The 21,328-nt window shown below is 31.5% G+C and overlaps 3 protein-coding genes across 3 annotated transcripts; 2 read left to right on the top strand and 1 right to left on the bottom strand.

Annotated features, from left to right (window-relative positions):
- Nucleotides 1-14,155: 14,155 nt before the first annotated feature.
- DSM5745_07752 (ferric reductase family protein) lies at nucleotides 14,156-16,122 on the bottom strand (the record flags this gene model as incomplete). The annotated part of the gene is made up of 2 exons (XM_026749768.1): nucleotides 14,156-15,935; nucleotides 15,986-16,122. 2 exons carry the CDS (start codon nucleotides 16,120-16,122, stop codon nucleotides 14,156-14,158), a joined length of 1,917 nt encoding a protein of 638 aa, XP_026601800.1.
- A 344-nt stretch (nucleotides 16,123-16,466) lies between these two features.
- On the top strand, nucleotides 16,467-17,079 carry DSM5745_07751 (copper transporter family protein; the record flags this gene model as incomplete). Its single annotated transcript, XM_026749767.1, has 2 exons — nucleotides 16,467-16,906; nucleotides 16,962-17,079. The coding sequence occupies 2 exons, from the start codon at nucleotides 16,467-16,469 to the stop codon at nucleotides 17,077-17,079; spliced, it is 558 nt and encodes a 185-aa protein (XP_026601799.1).
- A 614-nt stretch (nucleotides 17,080-17,693) lies between these two features.
- DSM5745_07750 (uncharacterized protein) lies at nucleotides 17,694-20,366 on the top strand (the record flags this gene model as incomplete). Its single annotated transcript, XM_026749766.1, has 5 exons — nucleotides 17,694-18,107; nucleotides 18,180-18,493; nucleotides 18,796-18,821; nucleotides 18,921-18,965; nucleotides 19,012-20,366. 5 exons carry the CDS (start codon nucleotides 17,694-17,696, stop codon nucleotides 20,364-20,366), a joined length of 2,154 nt encoding a protein of 717 aa, XP_026601798.1.
- Between the last annotated feature and the right edge of the window lie 962 nt (nucleotides 20,367-21,328).

Below are 21,328 nucleotides of genomic sequence, written 5' to 3'. Positions count from 1 at the left end.
ATAATATTTAAAAATTAATAAAAAAAGTAATTTTAATTATAAAAGCGCCCTAGCACTTAAATATTTTTTATTAATAATAATAAAGCTTAGTAAAATATTTTTAATTAATAAAAATAAAGTATTTAAAACCTTAATAAATTTAACTAAAAAAATTACTTAAAAAACTAAATATATTATAGCCTTTAACTTTTTTATATAAGCCTTGCCTGGAGGCCTAAGGCCTTTAAGTAATTTTTTAAGTTATTTTTATTTAAAAAATAGGTGGTATTTAAATATTTTTATATTTATACCCCTTATAATTACTTTTTAATTATTAAGGTAATTTAGTGCAAGGCGCGCCTTTATTTTATTACTTAAATAATATTTAAAACCTAAGGTCCCTAAGCTAAGGTTCCTGGTTAAAGTTAATATTATATTAAACCTAATATTATATTAAATTTAATGCTATATTAAGTTTTATATAATAATTTATAGTAGTAAGGTTTATTAAGCTAAATAAGTGCCTAAGGCATCCCGCACGGGTAATATTAATGCTTTGCAGTGGCGTGACCTAGGTGCCTTAGGCATTACTTAATGGCGTGACCCGGATCAATGTCGGCCCTGACAATTAAGCTTCCTAAAATATAGGTGTTATGCCTAAATAAGACTAGCGTAAAGCTATAAGCTATAGCTTTATATAATAATAATAAATTTAATAACTATAACTTTAAATATAATAAATTAAAGCCTAAAATTAGCCCTAAATTCTTGGCTATACCTGCTTTTATTATAACCGCTAAACTAATAAAGTAGCTTATAAATATAAAATTAGCTAAGTTTATCTCCCCTAAGCACTTTAACTTTAAGAACTATATAAAATATAGCCTAAACCACTTAGGATACTTATATAAAATATTTAGTAAAGTAATTAAACATGCTAAAGGTTATAAAATGCTAATTATTACTATAAAGGGTGTAAATAATATATATAAAAAAATTAAGGTTTATAAATATCACGCGCTTAAGGCTTTAATTTACCTATTATTTATTAAAAGGCTAAAAAAAATACTTAGTATATAGTATTATAAAAAAAATAATACTTTTATTAATTTAAATAAATTTATTATAAGGCAAGCTTATACACACCACGGCGTTTCTTTTTTAAAGTTTATATTTAAATAATATTTTTAATTAACTATAATTAATATAAATTTACTTTACAAGCACTTTAGCTATATAAATATTCCTAAACTTTATGCCATGGCCCGGGCGGAAGGCCTTAATATAAATATTATTAATTAATTAAACTACTCCGCTTGCCTTAAGGCTAAATTTTATAAAATATTATTTTAGCCTGTCCTACGGGAAGTAAATCCAGGAAAACTATGGTATATAAATATATAACCTATTTAACTAACTAAAATTAGTAAATTTAACTACTACCTTATAATTATTAATAACACCACCTAATTAGCCGCGGTATACTATGTTAAAAAAAAAAAAAAGTATTTTAGTAACTAATATTATACTAAAAATACCATAAGTGCCTTATAAAATAGTACATCCATGCTATTAAAATAAATAATAATAAAAAGTTTTTTAAATATAAGGCCTAGGCCAAGCCAAAAGGTTTAATATTTTAACCTTTTTTACTAAAAACTTTAAAGTTTAATAAAATTTTAAAATATTATACCTAGTATATTAATATAATAGCCCAAGCCATAAAAATTAATACTAGTTTACTAAAAAAAAGTATAGCCTAAAATAATTAAGGCCGCTATTATAACCTTAAATTAATTATTTATTACTAAGGATTTTTATAGTAAGTTACTCCTGTAGCTATAGCGTAAATACTACTAGATTAATAACCTAATACCCTGCCTTAATAACTTCCGCGCCTATAGCTATAAATTATATATTTATATATTAATTAAAAATTATAAATAGTTCCACAAGCTTGCTATAAGAGCTTTAATTAGCTATTTAGTTAAATATAAAAAAAATAATAACAAGATTTTTTAAGTATAGGTCCCAGGGAAGCGGGTTTATTACTTAAAGCATGTTTTATTTAATAAATTAAAGTTTTATAAAAATAATTACTTACTTAGTACTATATTTATAAAGGGTGCCCTGCCTTAACCAAATAAATTAGCGCTAGGGGCCATTATATATAGTACTAAACTTAATAATATACCTATTTTTAAGCTAATTTTAATAATCCAGGCGCCTAAAATACTAATTACTAGCTAAATTTAAATTATATTCCTAATTTCACGGCGCTAACCAACTCTAGTATTATATAATAATATTAAATTAAAGTTACCTGCCTTGCTAATACTAAAATATTAGGTTAACTTTATCCTAGTATTAATATAATACTTATATGTTAAAAATATAAAAATCCTGCTAAGGTAGCTAATTAATAATAATAATAATAGTGCTAGCGCGCTAAGCCTAACCTTATTAAATTATTATAATAACCTTAATCCGGCGACACCACCTTAATTTTTAATAAAAAATATTAACATTATAATAACGCCGGCTTATATACTATTATTAATAAATTTTATTAGTTAATTTTAAATATAAATTATATTATTTTTACTAGTAACCCAAGCCCTACCCGCTCCGCGCCTTTAAAAGCTTTAAAATAACCTTAACTTACTAAAATTAATGCTAAATAATATCTAGAATACATGCAGGCAGATTTTTAAAATAAACCACTTTAAGCTATATATATTTAACATGGATACTAATATAGTACTAGATACACTAATTAATTAAGATCTAAGAATATTAAACTATAAGATACCAGGCTAATTCCCTAACTAACCAAAGGTTTTAATAATAAAGGCCACCTTATATAAAATAAATATAGACGTTAATATTTTTAATATAATAGTTATCTTATTAATTAAATACCCTAAACCCCGTATTAATTACAGTCCACTAACCAAAGTAACCAAGCATGTTAATACCAGAGTTATTAAAATACTTAATAAAATGGTTTAGTATTTACTTACCAGGAGGTTTTAAATATTAGCTAAAGCTAAATTATATATTAATAATATTAAAATACTAAAATCTTATAAAAAAGCATGGTAATTTAAGTTTTTTAATTAATAAAAAAAAGTTATATTAGTTTATATTAGCATGGTAGTTATTATAAACACGTGAAAGCTTGTTAAATAGCTAAAAAAGGCTAAAATTATTTTTAGTAAGTAGGTATTTACACTTAAAAGTAATAAAAATAGCTTTATTTTATTATTTAAGGCTTAAATTATTATATGTGGTAACTGCTAAGTTACTAAATTAAATTATAATAAAAGCTTTTATTTAGTTATAGCTAATATAATAATTAAATATATATTAATAGTTATAGCTATTTAAAGGCTTAGCTAGCGCTAATTTAATATTATTAACGCCTATCTTAATATAAAAATAGTTAATTAAAAGGTTTATATATAATAGCCACGCGGCCATGGGATTAATAATAACCTTATATATAAGGTATAAAAAGCTTTATTTAGCCTTTATAACTCCGCATACTTATAAAACTAGAAATTTAATTAATTACTACGCGCTAAGGGCTTTAAGCTGCTTACTAAAAAATTTTATATATATATTTAAAAGTTACCCTACGCGCTAATTATTACCTATATAAATAATAGTATTATTACTAGTAAAATAAAGGCTAATATAAATATTATTATTAGCCTTTTATAAAAGATTTATAAACTTAAAGTTAGTAATAAGTGTCAGGGCCGACATTGATCCGGGTCACGCCATTAAGCAATGCCTAAGGCACCCAGGTCATGCCACCGCGAAGTGTTAACATTACCCATGCAGGATATTTTAGGCACCTATTTAGCTTAATAAACCTTATTATTATAAATTACTATATAAAACTTAATATAATATTAAATTTAATATAATATTAGGTTTAATATAATATTAGCTTTAACCAGGGACCTTAGCTTAAAAACCTTGGGTTTTAGGCACTATTTAGGTAGTAAAATAAAGGCGTGCCTTATATTAAATTACCTTAATAATTAAAAAGTAGTTATAAGGGGCGTGAATATAAAGATATTTAAATATTATTTACTTTTTAAATAAAAATAACTTAAAAAATTATTTAAAGGCCTTAGGCCTTTAGGCAAGGCCTATATAAAAAAGCTAAAAACTATAATATATTTAGTTTTTTAAGTAATCTTTTTAGTTAAATTTATTAAGGTTTTAAATACTTTATTTTTATTAGTTAAAGATACTTTGCTAAGCTTTATTATTATTAATAAAAAATATTTAAATACTAGGGCGCCCTTATAATTAAAATTATTTTTTTTATTAATTTTTAAATATTATTAATATAATATTTTAAATTAAATTTTTAAATAAATAAAGGTGGACCAAAGCTATTTTAGTTAAGGTTTTTAAAATATAAACTTAGGTATAAAAAAGCTTGGGATTATTATCCCTATTTAAACCTATATTATTAATATATAATAACACTTTTATTATTAAGGTTAATAACTTAGACTATAAGCTAAATAACTTATTTTTTTTAATAAGTAAGGCTTAAAAAGATTTTTTACTACTTTATTTTTTTAAAAATTTTATATAATATATTAACCCTAAATATATTATAATAAGCGCTATTTTAATTAAAAATATTACTTTAAAAACGCCTGTGGCTAGGCTATTTATTATAATATTATAATAAAACATGCTATTAAAACTAAAGCCTAATAAGGGTAAGTAAATAGCTTAGTAAACTAAAAAAAATTAATAGCTAAATAAGCCACCTCCGCCCGCTAAAAATCCTAAAAAGCTATTTAATTTATTAAGCTTAAATAATAATAATAATACTACAGGTGGAATACTACCTAATTAAAACTAAGTATATAAATAACCTTAAATATTTACTAAAAATAAGGTTATTAAAGTATTAGCATAGTAATTATTATAAAGTAAGCCTAAGCTAAAAAAACTAAAGCCTTTAAATATTAAGATTTTTAATAGTAAGAACTTAATAAAACTAAAAATATTTTTTAATAATTTTAAAAATATATTTAATAAAGCCCCTGTGTAGTATAGCACTAAAATAAGTAAAGTTATTTATTTAGTAAGTAAAGTTAAAAAAAATGCATAATACAAGTGGCGTGTAAAATAAAAAAAGCTTACTAAGCCACCCACGTGGGTAATATTTAAGTAGTTTATACACTAATAAGTTAACCTAAAAAAAAATTAAGCTAGCTAAAAAATAAAATATTTTATAAATAACTAATAAAATAGCTAACTACTAAAGGTATAATTAGTAAAATTTTAAAAAATAGTTTTTAACCCCCTCCAGGGCACTATTAAAAAGGCTATTATTTATATTTATATATTAAATAAGCTATATTAGCAGTATATAGCGCGCCTGTAGAATTCTTTAATTATTTTTAAAGGTGTTAATATAAAAATAACCTAATATAAGTTAATTTTAGCATGTAAAAAGTAAAAAGCGCCTAAAAATAATAGCTAAAAAAAAATAATAAAAACCCTTTTATTATAAAAAATAAAAATTTAGTAAAAGGTACCAACCGGAGCTAGAATAAAAATATTTTAGTAAATAAAAAAAATTAAAATTTATTAAAATAGTTTTTAAAAAAGTAAGGTTAAAAAAATTATTATAACTTTAAAAATAAAACTAGTAGGTAAAAGCTAGCGCAAGCCAAGTATTAGCTCTTACTTAAAAAAAAAAATAAATAAAAAAAAAAATTATTACTATACATGCGGCGCGAAAAGGTATTTTATAAAAAATTACCTAATTAAAATAAAAGTAAATAAAAAACTAAAAACTAAATAATAATTACCAGGCCCTAAGCTATTAACTTTAACTAGTATAAATAAACCTATTATATTTTTTATTTTAGTAAATTTATAAATTTAAAAAAATAATTTAAATAAATAGTTTAAAGCTTTACTAAATACCAGGGCTAGTATAAATTTTTTTTTAGTTTAATTTTTAAAAAAGTAAAAAATTAAAATAGCTGTAAATTAAATATTATAATTAATTTAATATATTAATAAAAAAACTACTTTATGCTATAGCTAATTTAAGGCTAAAATATAAATTCGCGATTTTATTAGCAAGATAAAAATATTTAATATAATGTTTTATATTATTAATCTTATTTATAATAAGTACTAAGCCGTGTTTAAATAGCCTTAAATAACTAAAATAAATTTAAATTTTTTTTTTATTATTAATTAATAGTGTTAGCGGTATTATACCCCATACTTTTAAATTAAACTAGTAAAAAAATTTATTAAAATAATAAAAAAGGGTTTTATACTTTTAATTTTATATAAATTAAAAAAAACTAAAGGCGTACCAGTTATAGTCCTGCCTTTTTAATATACTAAATAAAGTTAGGTTTTTTTTAAAAAAAAAGCGTTTTAACTTTTAAGTAAAAAAGTGTGTTATAAAATTCTTTTAAAAAAAGGTAAAACACCTTTTTAAGGGCCTATTTATAGCCTTTCCTATTATAAATTATTAACCTTAAAAAAATATTTTAATAAAATATTAGCAAGAAAATAAATATAGCCATTTTAAAGTTTAGCAGGAGCACTTATTTTTTTTACCTAAAAAGTAAATAAATTTTTGCGTTTATATGTTAATTATTAAGGTTTAAATATAATAACCTAAAAAAATTATTATTTATTACCTTGTATTAATAAACTTATAAATTAGTTAGTAAATACGCGATACTTTACTAAACTTAACCTTTATAACATGTATTACTATATTTATATAAAGCAGGAAAATAAGTAAAAAATGGTATTCTAAACTTAGTATAGCTATTATAAATATATAATTATACTATTTAGTCTTACTAATACGCCTGTAATATTTTAGTTTTATATTAATATAATAATAAGCGGGGTTCTTAATAATTTTTATATAATTTACTTAAATAATATCCTAATTTTTTTAAAAATTAAAAAAAAGTATATTTAATATATTTAAAAAGTTCTAAAACGCTTGCAAAAGCATAATTTATATATAAAGTTATTAAAGTGTAGTTTTTACTAGGAAAAGGTAAAGTTTCTTAGTTTTATTATTAGTTAGGGCAAAATATTTATTAATCTAGTATAAAGTTAAATAATTATTAATTAGCTAGCGCTAATATTATATTATAAGTTATAAATTTTTTTAGGGTTTGCAAACTACTTTAAATAATTTATTAAAAAATATACTAAAGTAACTTGCCTTATAATATAGCTTTTAAAAGGCATAATTAAGAAATGCAAGAATGGCCCCTTTTTATAGTTAAATAATATATAAAAAGCTTTTAAAAAGATTAAATCTACTTTTACCTAGCCTTTGGTATTATAGCATTTTAACCCGGAAAAAAAGATTTTTATTATTATAAACATATTAAGTTTTACTATAACTAGTATTATTACGCAGTTAAATTAGAAGAAAATACCTAATAAAAAAAAATAAAACTAGTAGTAGCCTGTTATCTTTTACTTTTAATAGCTTTATAAACTAAAGCTAAAATATAAAGTTTATAATTAAAAACTACTTATAATTATTAAATTTTTTAAAAAGTAGTAATATTACCTAAAGGGCTTTATATATTTTATACATGTTTAGTATAATTATAATAATTTATAATACTTTTTTAAAATAAAGGTTTTAAATTAAAGGCAAGCTTGTTAAGTAGAGTTATTAATAGCCTATAACTTTAAAATTAAGTATAGGCTAGGAAGGTTTAATTTAATAAATATATTATTAAAATACCTGGATTATTAAGCAGGAAATAAGGAGTATTAAGTTAGTTTACTTTTAATTTTATAAAAAAAGTTAAAGTTATTTTTTAATTAAATTAATATTAAACAGGCGCCGGAGGGCCTAGCTACCCTTTTAAAAAAAGGTTAAAAAAAATATTAGCTCCCGGGGCTAATATATTTTAAGTTATAAATTATAAAAATAACCCGCGAGAAAAAACCTGCTAAACTAGCTATAAAACCTTTTTAATAAAGGCTATTTAAAGCTTAATATAAAAATACTTATGCTAGCCATATTTAGTAGTAATTAAAAAAAATAATTTTAGTTAAAATAGGGCAGGGCTTTTATTTAAAGTACTAGTATATAAAAAATAATTTTTTTTTACTAAAAGGCTATTTATATTCCTTTTATATTTATATTATAGTATAAAATTATAAGGGTATATTATAATAATCCTTATATAAGCTACTTTAATTATAAGTATATTATTAAGCTACTTAAGTATAAGTTTTAGTAGGAAAATTTTAATAAAAAAGTACAAAAATATATTAAAGGGTATCCCTTATATTAAAGGTTTAAAGCTTTATAATAGCTAGCCCAAGGCTAGCTTACCTTTTTACTAATTTTAAATATATTATAAAAAAATCTTTTTATAAACTTTATTATTAACCTACCTTTATTAAAATATAAAGGCCGCGTGTATAACATAATATTAATAATAGTAAATTATTTTAGTAAAAAAGTAAAATATATTTTTATTACCTAAAAAATTAATACTAAAAAGCTAGTTAATAAGTTTATTAAAAAAATAGTATATAATACAGGGGCGCCCAAGAGCCTAGTTATTAATTAAGGCTTATTATTTACCTTAGGTTATTAGTAATTATTTTATTAAGTATTATAAATTAAAAAACACCTTAATATTACGTATTATTTATAGTTAAATAGTTAAACTAAATAATAAAATTAAATACTTAAAATATACCTATATATTTATTATAACTTTTAGTAAAATAACTAGGTTATATTTTTGCTAGCTATATTATTTATTTATAATAATTTAAAGTATAATATAACTAGGTATATACCCTAGATGGCCTCGCGTGGCTAAAAACTTATTATTTTTTTATTAAAAAATTACAGGAAAAAAATATTATATTTCTTATTAAAAAATAGACTTTATTAATTACAAAAGTTATAAAATAAATTATAAAATTATATAAATAAGGCCTAAAAAAAGCAAGCCCTTTACTATAATAAAAAGTATACTTTTACTAAATTTAAGGTTAGGAATAACATTTTACTATTACTATATAATATTAAAATAATTTAATTAAGTAAAAAACTTAACTAAAAGTTTAATAGCCTCTTTAAAATTATTAAACTTATTAAAAAGTAGGTATATTAGCTTTAGCTTACTAGTTATTATACTTAGTTAAAAATTTATTTAATATTTTATATATTTTTGCTAAGGCCTTATAACAAGCAACCTAAATTTAAGGGGAATAAAAAAATACTTAATATAAAACTTATTAATAAAAAGCAAGAATAAAAAGTTAAAGCTATTCTTATTAAATAACATGCTTATAAACTAAACTAGTTTTTAATTAAATAAAAAGGCTAGCCTAGCTATAAAAACTTATAAAAGTTATTTAAAAATTTTAAGCATGTATAAAAGGCTTTAAAAAATTATTATAAACTAGCTAAAATAGCACTAGAACACCCCTAATTTAAAAAAAAGTAATAATAATTTTTTACTTACTAGGTTTTTATATTACTAAAGCTAAAAAACTAGCAAAGTAGTTATTTTTTTCCTATATTTTAAAAGGTTTAAAGGTTTAATAAACTACTATTATAAATAAAATACCTTTTAATAAAATCTGGACTACCTATAGCCCTAAAAATAATATTAAACTTATATATTAAAAACCTAGGTAAAAATAGTTACCTTTTTTTTTTATTTTATATAATTTTAAGGTTTAATAAACTGTAATTTAAACGGCTTTAAACTACTAAAATTTATAAATTATATTTATAAAAGTATATTAAAAAGGGAAAAAAGTCTTTTTTTAAAAAATAAAAAATAAATAAAATATTAAAGTAATACCAGGCTATTAACCTAAATAGCTAGCTACATGCTAAAAATATAAATAAATATAAAACCTTAAAAAAAGGCATAAATAAAAATATAAAACTTTTAAAAAGTAAAATTTAGGATTACTATAATACTAGAATTAGTTATATTAAATATATTTTTATTATATATTTTTTAATATTTTTTATTAAAAGCGGCTAAAGTCTTGCTAGTAAATAAGCAAAGCTTATTAATAAGTATAAAAATAATATAATATAAATTATTTATAAACCTAACTTTAACTAGCACCTTATTAAAAATCTTAGTAATATTTTTTATATATTTATTAAATATTTTTTATATATTTATATATTTTTTTAAGCTTTTATTAGCGGGCAAGCATTATAAAATATTAATATTATTATATATATAAACTAAAATAAGCTTATATTTATTATTATTATTATAATATTAAACACATGCCAACCCTGGACCCTAAAAAATATAATTATAATAAGGCTTATAAAGGTTTTTTTTAAAAAATATTACTAGTTTACTACTAGCAGCAAGAATTTACTAATTATTTATATTTTTTATTTTTTTATTATTATAAAAAATTACCTTAGTATATTTAAAATATATTTAAAAGTTATTAGCTATTTATACCAAAAGCTATTTAAAAAAAAATAAAAAAAACTTACTTTTTTTAAAAAGGCGGGGCCGGCTATAATAAAAGTAAAAAAAGTTAAAGTAAAAAAAATAAAATTAAAAAGGGTAATTATAAAGGGTATAATAGTGCTAGTATTATTATTAATATTATTATTATTATTATTTAAAATATTTTTATTTAAAACACTTAATAAATAAAAAAAAAAATTAAAAAATATATTATTAAGCTTAAAAAGCTTATAATAATTATATATATTATTTATAAGCTAATTAATAGCAGCCTAGCGGGAAATAAAAAATAATAATAAAATAAGTTACTAGTTTTAATAAGTTTTAAGTTAGTATACTTTAATATTAATATACTATTACTAAAATACCTTTAAATAGGTTATTATAAATAAAAAAATACTTATTATTAAAGTAAAGCCCTATATATAAATATAAGCTAAAAAAAAAATTATTTTTAAAATTAATAAAATAAAAAAGTGTTATTTATAATTAGTTATTTACTACTATTTAAAAAAAAGCCTTAAAAGCTTTATTTAAAATTATTTAGGGGACTTACTACTAGGGAAGTAACTAGGCAAGTAATTAAAAAAAAGTAATTTTTAAAAGTAAGGGGCTTTTAAAGTTTTATTTAAATTTTATTTTTTTAATTTTTAGTAAAAAAAGTTATTAATTATACTTTTTTAATATTAATAAAGCGCAGCGCTATATTAAAAAAAAATAATTTTACTTAAGTATAATTAAAATAAAAAATAAGGTAAAGGGGTAAAATAAAAACTAAAATAAAGTTATATAATTTAATTATATAAAAGTAATTTAAGGTTTAAAGTTTTAAAAAAATTAAACTTAGGTTAAACTAATAAAAAAGCTATTTTTATAGTTAGGCACCTTTTTAAAAGTAAATAAGTAGTAAGGTATTTTAAATAAAGTATTAAGTATTATTTAATATTTTAAACTAAGAATAATAAATAATAAAAATAGTAATAATAAAAAATACTATTATATTATAATATAATAATAAGTTAGTATTATAAATTACTTACTTATTATCTTTTTAAGACAGCTAGCGCTAAATTATAAATAATTTATTTTTTTTAAAAAAAAAGAAATTATTAGGGCTAATATTAATTTAAATTATATTATTAAGTAATACCTAAGGCACCTAGGTCACGCCACTGTAAAGTATTAATATTACCCATGTAAAATACCTTAGGCACCTATTTAGTTTAATAAATTTTATTATTATAAATTATTATATAAGACTTAATATAATATTAAATTTAATATAATATTAGGTTTAATATAATATTAGCTTTAACCAGGGACCTTAGCTTAGGGACCTTAGGTTTTAAATATTATTTAAGTAGTAAAATAAAGGCATGCCTTATACTAAATTACCTTAATAATTAAAAAGTAGCTATAGGGGGCGCGGATATAAAAATATTTAAATATTACCTACTTTTTAAATAAAAATAACTTAGGAAATTACTTAAAGGCTTTAGGCCTTTAGGCAAGGCCTATATAAAAAGGCCAAAGGCCATAATATATCTAGTTTTTTAAGTAATTCTTTTGGTTAAATTTATTAAGGTTTTGAATACTTTATTCTTATTAGTCAAAGATACTTTGCCAAGCTTTATTATTATTAGTAGAGAACATCTGGGTGCTAGGGCGCCCTTACAATAAGCTAATTAAATTTCTTAGATTAATAGTATCCCGCGACTATAAAAGTAGGATAATCTGCCTTTTTTAAGCCATGTATATAAAATAAATAGCTTAGTATTTTAGCCTTACTAAGGCTAGGCTGGTAAAAACACTAATAATAAAGGGGTATATTAAAATTATATAAAAAGTTAATTAATTAAATATTATAAATCCTAATATACCTTTAGTTCTTAATACCTTTAGTACTTATGCCTTTACCTAATTAATTAAATTTTTTAGCTAGCTTAGGAAAACCTGTGTTAACCTTATATACTTAATTTAATTTTTATAATATTAATAAAAATTTTTAATTATTAATAACATGGTAGTTACTAAGCACGTGATTTACTATATTATAGCTAATTAAAGTAATTTAATACTTGCTAAAACCTATATAAAAAAAATAATTATTTATTTTAATATATTTTATTAAAATTATTTTAATAAAAAGTTTATTAAGGGCTTTATTATATACCTTTATAAGTTTTTTATTATATAAAGTTTAAAAAAATAAGTGGTTATAGCACCTTTATTTATTATAACAAAATTTTTAATATTTAATAGGGCTATTAAAATAGCCTTATTTATAAAAAAGCTTACTAAGGTACTTAAAGTATAAAATAGCAAGCTAATTATAATATACTTTAATAATACTAACACTATTATTAACACCACTAGTTAAAAAATTTTAGTTACTACATGCTAGTTAACTAATAAATACTTTTTTATATAAAATATTTATAAGTAATGTTTTATAAAGTTTTACCACATGCTAAAAAAAAAACCCTGTAAATAAGATAATTAAATTACTAAAAGTAACTAAGTTTACCGCCTTTTAAAATATAACAAGCCTTAAAAAAGCCTTTTAATTAGTAAATTAAAAGTATAAAAGTTTTGTTATTCTTGTTTTTAGTAATATTTCCTATTTAAAATATATATATAGCTTTATAATATAGCCACGCACTGCTTAGTTAAAGGGTGTATTAAACGCCTGGAGGGCCGGCGCCCGGGACACGCCTATTCTAATTAAGACTAGCGCAGCACGTGATAGTTAAGGTTTTCTCATGACTCGCCGCTCGCTACACATAGATAATCCAGAGGTTTACTATGAGCAACGCTATTGGCTAGTCATTATTGGTGCTACGGTAGCTGCGGCCTGGATCTCCCGAACGACGGCCCTGCACAGCATGGGCAATTCGCCAGGTCTCACCTATACCTCTCAGAATGCCTATGTTAAGGGTCAGGTAAGGATGGACGACACTCGAAAGTCCAGCGCATTCAACAGTAGACACAGCCAACTGGATAATCGAGTCAAGGTTCAACACACAAGCGAAGAACGGCGTGTGATTGGCGACACTGGTTGATAGAGAAGCGATCTTGGAGAACCTGGTCGCGCTGCTGGCTACATTTGCTGTGTGTACCTGCGGACTGGTAAAGAGGTCTGGCTGGGAGCAGTGGGAGTAGAAGATCTGGCTGGTCATAGGAAGAAAGGCCAGGAGAGTGGAGCGCGGGAAATGAAGGTAAATGGAGGCGCAGTGCGCGAGGGCTATGGCCTGGAGCATCATCTCATCAATCTCGCCTGTCGTGTTGAGTATACTGCGCTTAGCACTCGGCAATTGTGAAACCAGCTAGCGACGGACACACGAAGGGCATCCAACTTCTTGAGCGAGATGGGTTTTGCCTGCCAAAAGGCACTTTCGACTGGTCTGGTAAAGAAAAGGTCGATTACGTCTCATGTGGCTGCTGCTGGATCAGAGGGGATAAACAGCCGCACAGACTCGATTCAACCAATTGGTCAAATGAGGAAGTTGTTTGGTGTAATGGTGTAGACGCTGCCCTGGGTCCAATTCCAGGATCAGGGCCATGTTGCGCCTTGCGACCTCGCCTAGAACACACAAAACGGCAGGACAAATCCAGCGAGATACACATCTCAGCGCCAAATCAACCTACGATCCAAAATTCTCGACATGGAGATAGACTCCCTGCGCACCCGTTCCCTTATGTACAGCCCGCTCGTCACTGAGCGAGACGACGCTGCGACGGGTATCATCTGCCAGACTAGGCGGGCCGCAGACGACAACGGCGCTTTCGCCCGTGGCTTCTTCAAGGGCTGTCCGTATCAAAGGATGAACTTGAGGGCGACCATGCTGTGGCGTCAGGGCTGGGAGTCGTGCAGGTTGAGGACTCGATTGATGTTGCTGCTGATGCTCTAACGGGCTTGCATTGTTTGCTGAGGGCAGGGGTTGGATGGCAAGGGTGTCTTCATCTGTTACTGCTGACTTTTCAAGAGAGTTGGTTGACGCAGGCTCTGTGTCTGACGTGGACGACCCATGGCCGAGAATAGCGAGTTCCATGTCGTCTGTAACATGGATGCTGACTTTTATATCTGTCAAGGTATCTGCTGATGCTCGCCGCAAAACGTTCACGTCCGCAAGCACGGTCAGCAATTGTGTCTCGAACCAAGCAAGGTGCTTGCGAGACCTTACCACCCACACGAAACGAACCCGCCTGACCACAGCCTTACCCAACTGCGCAGACTGGACGCGCTGTAAAGACAAATCTTTACTGCCGCTGTCATTCTTCCATCGTCTAACGAGGTCCCGCAACAAAGGCATCGTAAACGTAGCGCCCATGCCACCGGCAATGAGAACCACAGTATCGAATTGGTAAAGTGGTCGAAGTACCCCATAAGGGCCTTCGAGGAGTACGGTGCATGATTTGCCAGTATCCGTTCCGAGAACAGTGTTATTCTCCGCGTATTTATAGAACCGTCTTGTTCCTCCTTTCTGGGATCGAATGAGGAATTCGATCTGCTTATCTTCCGGTATGGAAGAAATTGTGAACGGATGGCTCTGCAAGGGCACGATTGCGTGGCAAGTGAGGAACATATGCTGGCCCTGTGCCCACCGAAGTCCTGGATCGCGGATGGTCACTCGAGTGACATCGCCTGGCAATGAAGTAAAAGAAGCCTGATGCTTCCAGAGAGCACGCGAAGCAGGATGGAAGACTCCCAGGTTAACATACGCCCCCCAAACATACCTCAGAACACGGTCGAAAATCAGCAGTCCAACCGAGATCCAAACCCACACCTTATCCTCCTCCTTGACATGCATCCAAACCGCCACGATAAACCCAACAAACATCACAAGATGCTGCAGAACAAAGAACTCATACCCAAGCCTGCGTAGTGGCCTCGCAGACGAAACCACAATAAACGTCAGAATGCACCAAGCTGCAAACCCCCGCTTGGCGTAGTACTCGTTCTTCAGCTGGTACGTGATATAGTTGTACCGCCCCCAGCTCCGGAACCAGAAGCCCATGTGTAGCGTTGCACAGAGCCAGAAGGTTCGAGCGATCCAGCGGTGGTACCAGTTCAGCCGGGCGTAGTCGGTCCCGCTCAAGATGCCGATGATGTTTCGGCGGCCGGAGAGGAGGAATAGCAGCGGGAGTTGGGCGATTGTGACGAACCCGGTGCGGTAGCCGACGTCTTCCCAGGCCCACTGGTTCTCTGTGTCGAGCTTGTAGAAGCATAAGATGAGGACGGTGACGAGGTTTGCCAGTACGATTGCCAGCGGACCCAGCGGTGCAAAGTAAAGTCTGTGTCGGGATATCGACACCGGGGGCGGTACTGCGTGGCTTGCTTCGCGGGCCAATGCTGTCAAGGTGGCGTAGAAGCGGAAGAACAGTGATTTTGGTTTTGATGGGGTGAGAGATGTATCTCGAAGCCTGGCAATGGCAAGATTAGTTGAGGCTCGGGTCATGGAGAGTGGGCGCACCGTTGGAAGGCCAGCAGGCGATTGATCAGGTTGGCAAGAGCGGCGGCCCCAACGAAGCTGCCCACGACTGCCCAGTAGGCTTTTTGGAGGTTCTGTGGGCTGGGCATATCATGGCCCATGTGCATATGGCTGCTCATCTTGAAGGTCTTGAGAAGTTGAACCTTCACCTAACCCAAGCTCGTCCTCAAGTGATTTCCATTAGCAGCACAAAAGATGAATAGCTCGAGAAAATGAAGATGCTTGCATGCCAAGATTGATGGCTGATGGCTGGTGAGTAATAATCTGCTCACCTTGATTTTGTTCTGGTTGGCTATAATGTGCTCAAGCGTGCTCACCTTGTTTACTTTAGCTTGGCTTTCCAAATTCCTAGAGGGAAGGCATTCCAGGGATATCCACTCAAAGATATAGCCTCGTGTCTTGTCTCTATCATCAAAACCCATCCATCCTTCCAAATCCAGCTTTCAACAAGACCACAAGCAGAATGGAAATGGACCACTCGCACACCTCCCCCTCGTCACCCATGACAATGGCCATGGTCTTCACAACCACCCACAACACCCCCCTTTTCTCCACCCAATGGACCCCCTCATCCACCGCCTCCTACGCCGGCACCTGCATCTTCCTGGTCATCCTATCCATCCTCTCCCGCTGCCTCGTCGCATCCAAAACGCACCTCGAGCAGCGCTGGCGAAACACCCACCTGAAGCGCCGCTATGTCGTTGTGGCCGGGAAGCCCTCCGAAGCAGCCCGTGTCGAATCCCATCCGGACGCAAAGACCGCGATGCTTGTTACGTCGCAGGGCATCGAGGAGTCGGTACGAGTTGTTCATCGCGATACGTACGAGACGCCGCCGTGGCGGTTTAGCGTTGACTTGCCGAGGGCTGTGGTTTATGTTGTCATTGTTGGGGTGTCGTATCTTTTGTAAATCTCCCTCTTGGGTCCAGGATGGTGGGATACTGCTAATGTCTGCTTGTAGGATGCTGGCTGTGATGACGATGAACGTGGGCTACTTCGCCTCTGTCCTTGGAGGGTCGTTTCTGGGCGAGTTGCTTGTTGGGCGGTTTGTGCACTGGGACGAGGCGCATGGGCATTGAGTCTGATATTCTTAGACATTCTTACAGTCATGTCGGTTTACAGTATTACTACATCTTGCAATAGCAAATACAAGACGTTGAAAGACTGCATGGACCTCGTACCTAAATCTATATGGGTTACCCCCCGCATCCTGCCCTTTGTTAAGGTGTGAATGGCTCGGCTATTGAGGACATGGAAAATGCCCAGACTCGGAGGCTTGGGACGAGCAGATATGAGCAGATTTCTTAACTCCATCGGTCCTAGCAACTTATCTTAATCTACTGCACTTCTGTTGTTACTATGGTGTTTTGCTGGAAGAGCTAAGAAATGCACGACCTGGAGCGAGGGCACAAATCAACTTCCAATGAAATACAATGTTGCCAATAGCTCCCTAATAGCGAGGTAGCCACTGTGCACAATTCACTCAATTTAATTGAGCCCCTGCTTGGAAGGCCCTGCGTGGTGGAACCGTCCGATTTACTGGCCCGCGGACCCTGAGTGTTACTGAAATTCCCTTCTTATAAGTCCACACTCGACACTCTCTTCTTCTTCTCTCCTCTCCTCTCTACCCTCATCTTCCAGCACTTTCCGTCCTCCTATCCATCTCTCTACTCAGTCAGCTATATCAGCCACAATGAAGCACTCAATTGTCGCTTTAGGGCTCCTCCCCCTCACAACCGCCCACTTCTCACTCACCTACCCAACCCCCCGCGGCACCGACACCAAAACCATGGCCCAATTCCCCTGCGGCGGGCTCTCGCCCTCCCCAAACCGCACGCAAATCTCACTGGACTCGCCCAGTTTCCCCGTCGCCCTAGACATGGGCCACGACCAAACAGCCGTGCAGATCCTCCTCGGTCTGGGCTCGGCGCCAGGCCCAAACTACAACGTCACGCTGCGCAAGACGTTCCGCGTCGAGGGGCTCGGCGGCTTCTGTATCCCGGACGTCGAGCTGAGCGAGGATGTGCTGGGGGCAAGATTGGTGGATGGGTTGGAGGTTACGTTGCAGGTTGTTAGTAATGGGCATCCTAGTGGGGGGCTTTATGCGGTATGTCCATGTGCTTTTGATTCTTAGGGATGGTCTGGGCGGATTGGGCTAACGCGGTGACCCATGGTGTAGTGCGCGGATCTTCAGCTCGTGTCTGGAAGCGTTCCGGGTCCATCTGACTCAGTCTGCGCGAATAATACCGGTATCACTGCGGTTGCGTTCACTGGTGCCGCGGCAGACCGCAATGCCAATGCGTCGACTGCTGATGGCGAGGCGCAGAGCGGGGACTCGGGACATGAGCATGGCAATGGAAACAGCACTGGTAGTGACAACGAGACTGCGACTGCAGACGCTGACTCGCCTACCTCGACTGATGCGGCGTCGGCGATTCAGACGGCCGCTTGGGGTGTTCTTGGAGCTGTGGTTGTTGGTGGTCTGGCTGTTCTGTAAGCTGAAGCTCTTGGGTCTTAGAACCGTATCTTGTCAAGGGCGATTCTGCAGGTGGATAAGATAAGGGTTCGCTGTCTGAAGCAGTGATCTCCTTTGGAGCAATATCCCGTCTTTTGTTGTGGAAACATACCAATACTATACTTGTGCTGCTTTTGTATGAAACTTGTTTTTCCTGGGCGACATTCTTCTGCACTCCCGACTTTGTAAACGTGTCGATCTACTGTGTCTCTGCAAGTCAAGACTCATCTTTTTTCGCATCTATAACCACAGCCTCTGATTGGTCACTACCATGATGTAGACCCAAGGGCGCGGCTGACATGTCACGTGAGGCATCCTAATTGTTCGAGTCATCCATGTCATATTGTTCTCCAATTTTTCTTTTCTTCGTCCGGGTGGCTGCTTTATTATTATTTTTAATCCCAGCCATGGCCACGACAGCAGATAAATTCGAGAGGCTGCGCGCAGTCGGTAAGAGGAGTCGGTGCAGCCTGTGACTCAATTGACCGTTATCTAGGCCTCTCGGAGAAGTACTCCACCACGAGACACCCTCTGCGCTTCTACATAAATGTCGCCATCACAGCCCGCTACACAATCCCGGAGAGCTTTACTCTTCCGCTTCAGGACTATGTATACAAGGCCGTCGAGACACTGATCAACCAGCATCCGATTCTCTCTGCAATCCCCATTGGAGAAGAGACGAACGAGCCGTATTGGGCGCGATTGCCGGAAATCGACCTGACTCAGCCAGTTTCTTTCCGGACGACGGCCAAGAACTTGACACTGGACGAACATGACAGCGAACTGCAGTCCTTGATCGAGGCGCAGCATGAAATCGGATTCACGGCGCCCGAGCCCTACTGGCGGCTTCTTATCCTGACTGACGGCGAATCTGAAAAACGCTTCATTGCTGTTTTTATGTTCCACCATGCGCTTGGCGACGGTACTTCTGGCAAGGCGTTTCATCGGACGTTCCTTCGGGCTTTGCGAGGAACGGCGTCGTTGAAGCCAGGGGAAGCTAAACAGGTCGTCATACCGCCAAAGACAGCCCTCCTACCACCACTGGAGGACGTCCACCCCCTTCCTATATCTATACCTTACCTGCTGAAGGTCGTGTACAAAACTTGGTTTGCCTCCAAGCCAGACCCAAGCCTATGGGCGGGAGGACCATTCCAACTTCCCCTGAAGACACACGTCCGGGTCCTTGTTCTATCAAGGGCTCAGACATCGGCGCTCGTCAAAGTTTGCCATGAGCACGGCACGACAGTTACCTGCGCAGTCGAGACCGCCATCGCGCGCTCGATCTTCCCACACATCCCTGAAAGGTACACCAGGGTACAGGGTAGCATACCCATCACCCAGCGCTCATGGCTCCCGGACACAATCACGGATGAGTCAATGGGAGTCTATGTGCAGGAAATGCCAGAGACCTTCTATCGCCAGGCCGTGACCGGGGAAGGGTTCCCGTGGGACGAAGCACAGCGTGCCAAACGAACAATCACAAAGGAACTTGCACTGAAAAGCAAGAATACCGCAGTTGGCCTATTCAAGTATGTCAAGGACTACCGCAAAGAGCTGTGCGAGTCCAAGATTGGCAAGCCCAGGCCGGCCACCTTTGAGGTGTCTAGTCTTGGCGTTGTGAAGACGGAGACTGCGGAGGATGTGTCTGTCCCGCAGATGGGTAGAGTCATTTTCACGCAGAGCGCAAGTGTGACTGGTGCTGCTATCCAGTTCTCGCTTATTACTGGCGCCGATGGGTGTTTGGCCTTAGGAGCGTCCTGGCAGCCTGGTGTTGTGGAGGAGGACACGGTCCAGGCCGTCATGGACTCGGTCAAAAGGGAGCTGCACCAGCTTTCTGGGCTTTCTGGATAGACTTGTCCCGGGCCTTGTAATGGTAATGTTTAATGTATCTAGACATCGATAGTTGGACATAATTGCGCGAGGCCGGAACAAAGTGGAGGCCCGCGCATGATAAATTGTAGGTCCCGGCTCCCAGTCACGTGAGCTTATTAGGGATTATATAAAATAGTAAAATTGCTTAGGGTTACTATAATTAGTTTAAAAAAAGTATTATTATATAACTTTTTTTTATTACCTAAACATCGCGGTATTAGGTTTACTATAATTAGTTTAAAAAAAGTACTATTATATAACTATTTTTACTACTAAGTTCTTATAATATTATTATTTAATATTTCTAGTTTTATTTTTTATATTTAAATATTATATAGCCTGTATTTATAAAATTAAATATAATATTAACTACTTGCTACACTAGCTATAATTATTAACTTTTAATAATATAATTTTAGCATGCCGCGGGCTGTAAGCCTACTAATACTTATAATAAATATAAAAATTAATAGGTACTTTAGGTTTACATGGCTTTATTTATTTATTATTATTATTAACTTAGCTTTAAAAAAGTAAAAAGTGCTTTACTATAATTACTAACCTTTTTAATTTACTTACTTAACACCCTTTTTTTAATAAAACTAACCTAAATATGCAATAACCACGCCTGTTATAACTAAAACTAGACTATTAATATTATAATATATATTTATTTAATAACTTATAATAAGTAAAATAATATTATAAAAATATAAAATAATAATATACCTAGTAAGTAGCTAGTTAGGTAGCCTATATAATTATTTTTAATAAATCTTAACTTTTTTATTTACCTTTAATATATTTATTATTACTTATAATTTTTATTACTCTTATACCCCCTTTCACGCCTATAATAACTATGTTTTTATTATTATTTATACCTTGCCTGCTAGCTAGGCGCCTATAGCTAGCTATTATTATTAATAAAAATAATATTA

The sequence above is a fragment of the Aspergillus mulundensis genome (assembly GCF_003369625.1).
Source record: "Aspergillus mulundensis strain DSM 5745 chromosome Unknown scaffold_8, whole genome shotgun sequence".
In the NCBI taxonomy this organism is placed as follows: domain Eukaryota; kingdom Fungi; phylum Ascomycota; class Eurotiomycetes; order Eurotiales; family Aspergillaceae; genus Aspergillus; species Aspergillus mulundensis.
This window is presented reverse-complemented; position numbering and strand designations above follow the sequence as displayed.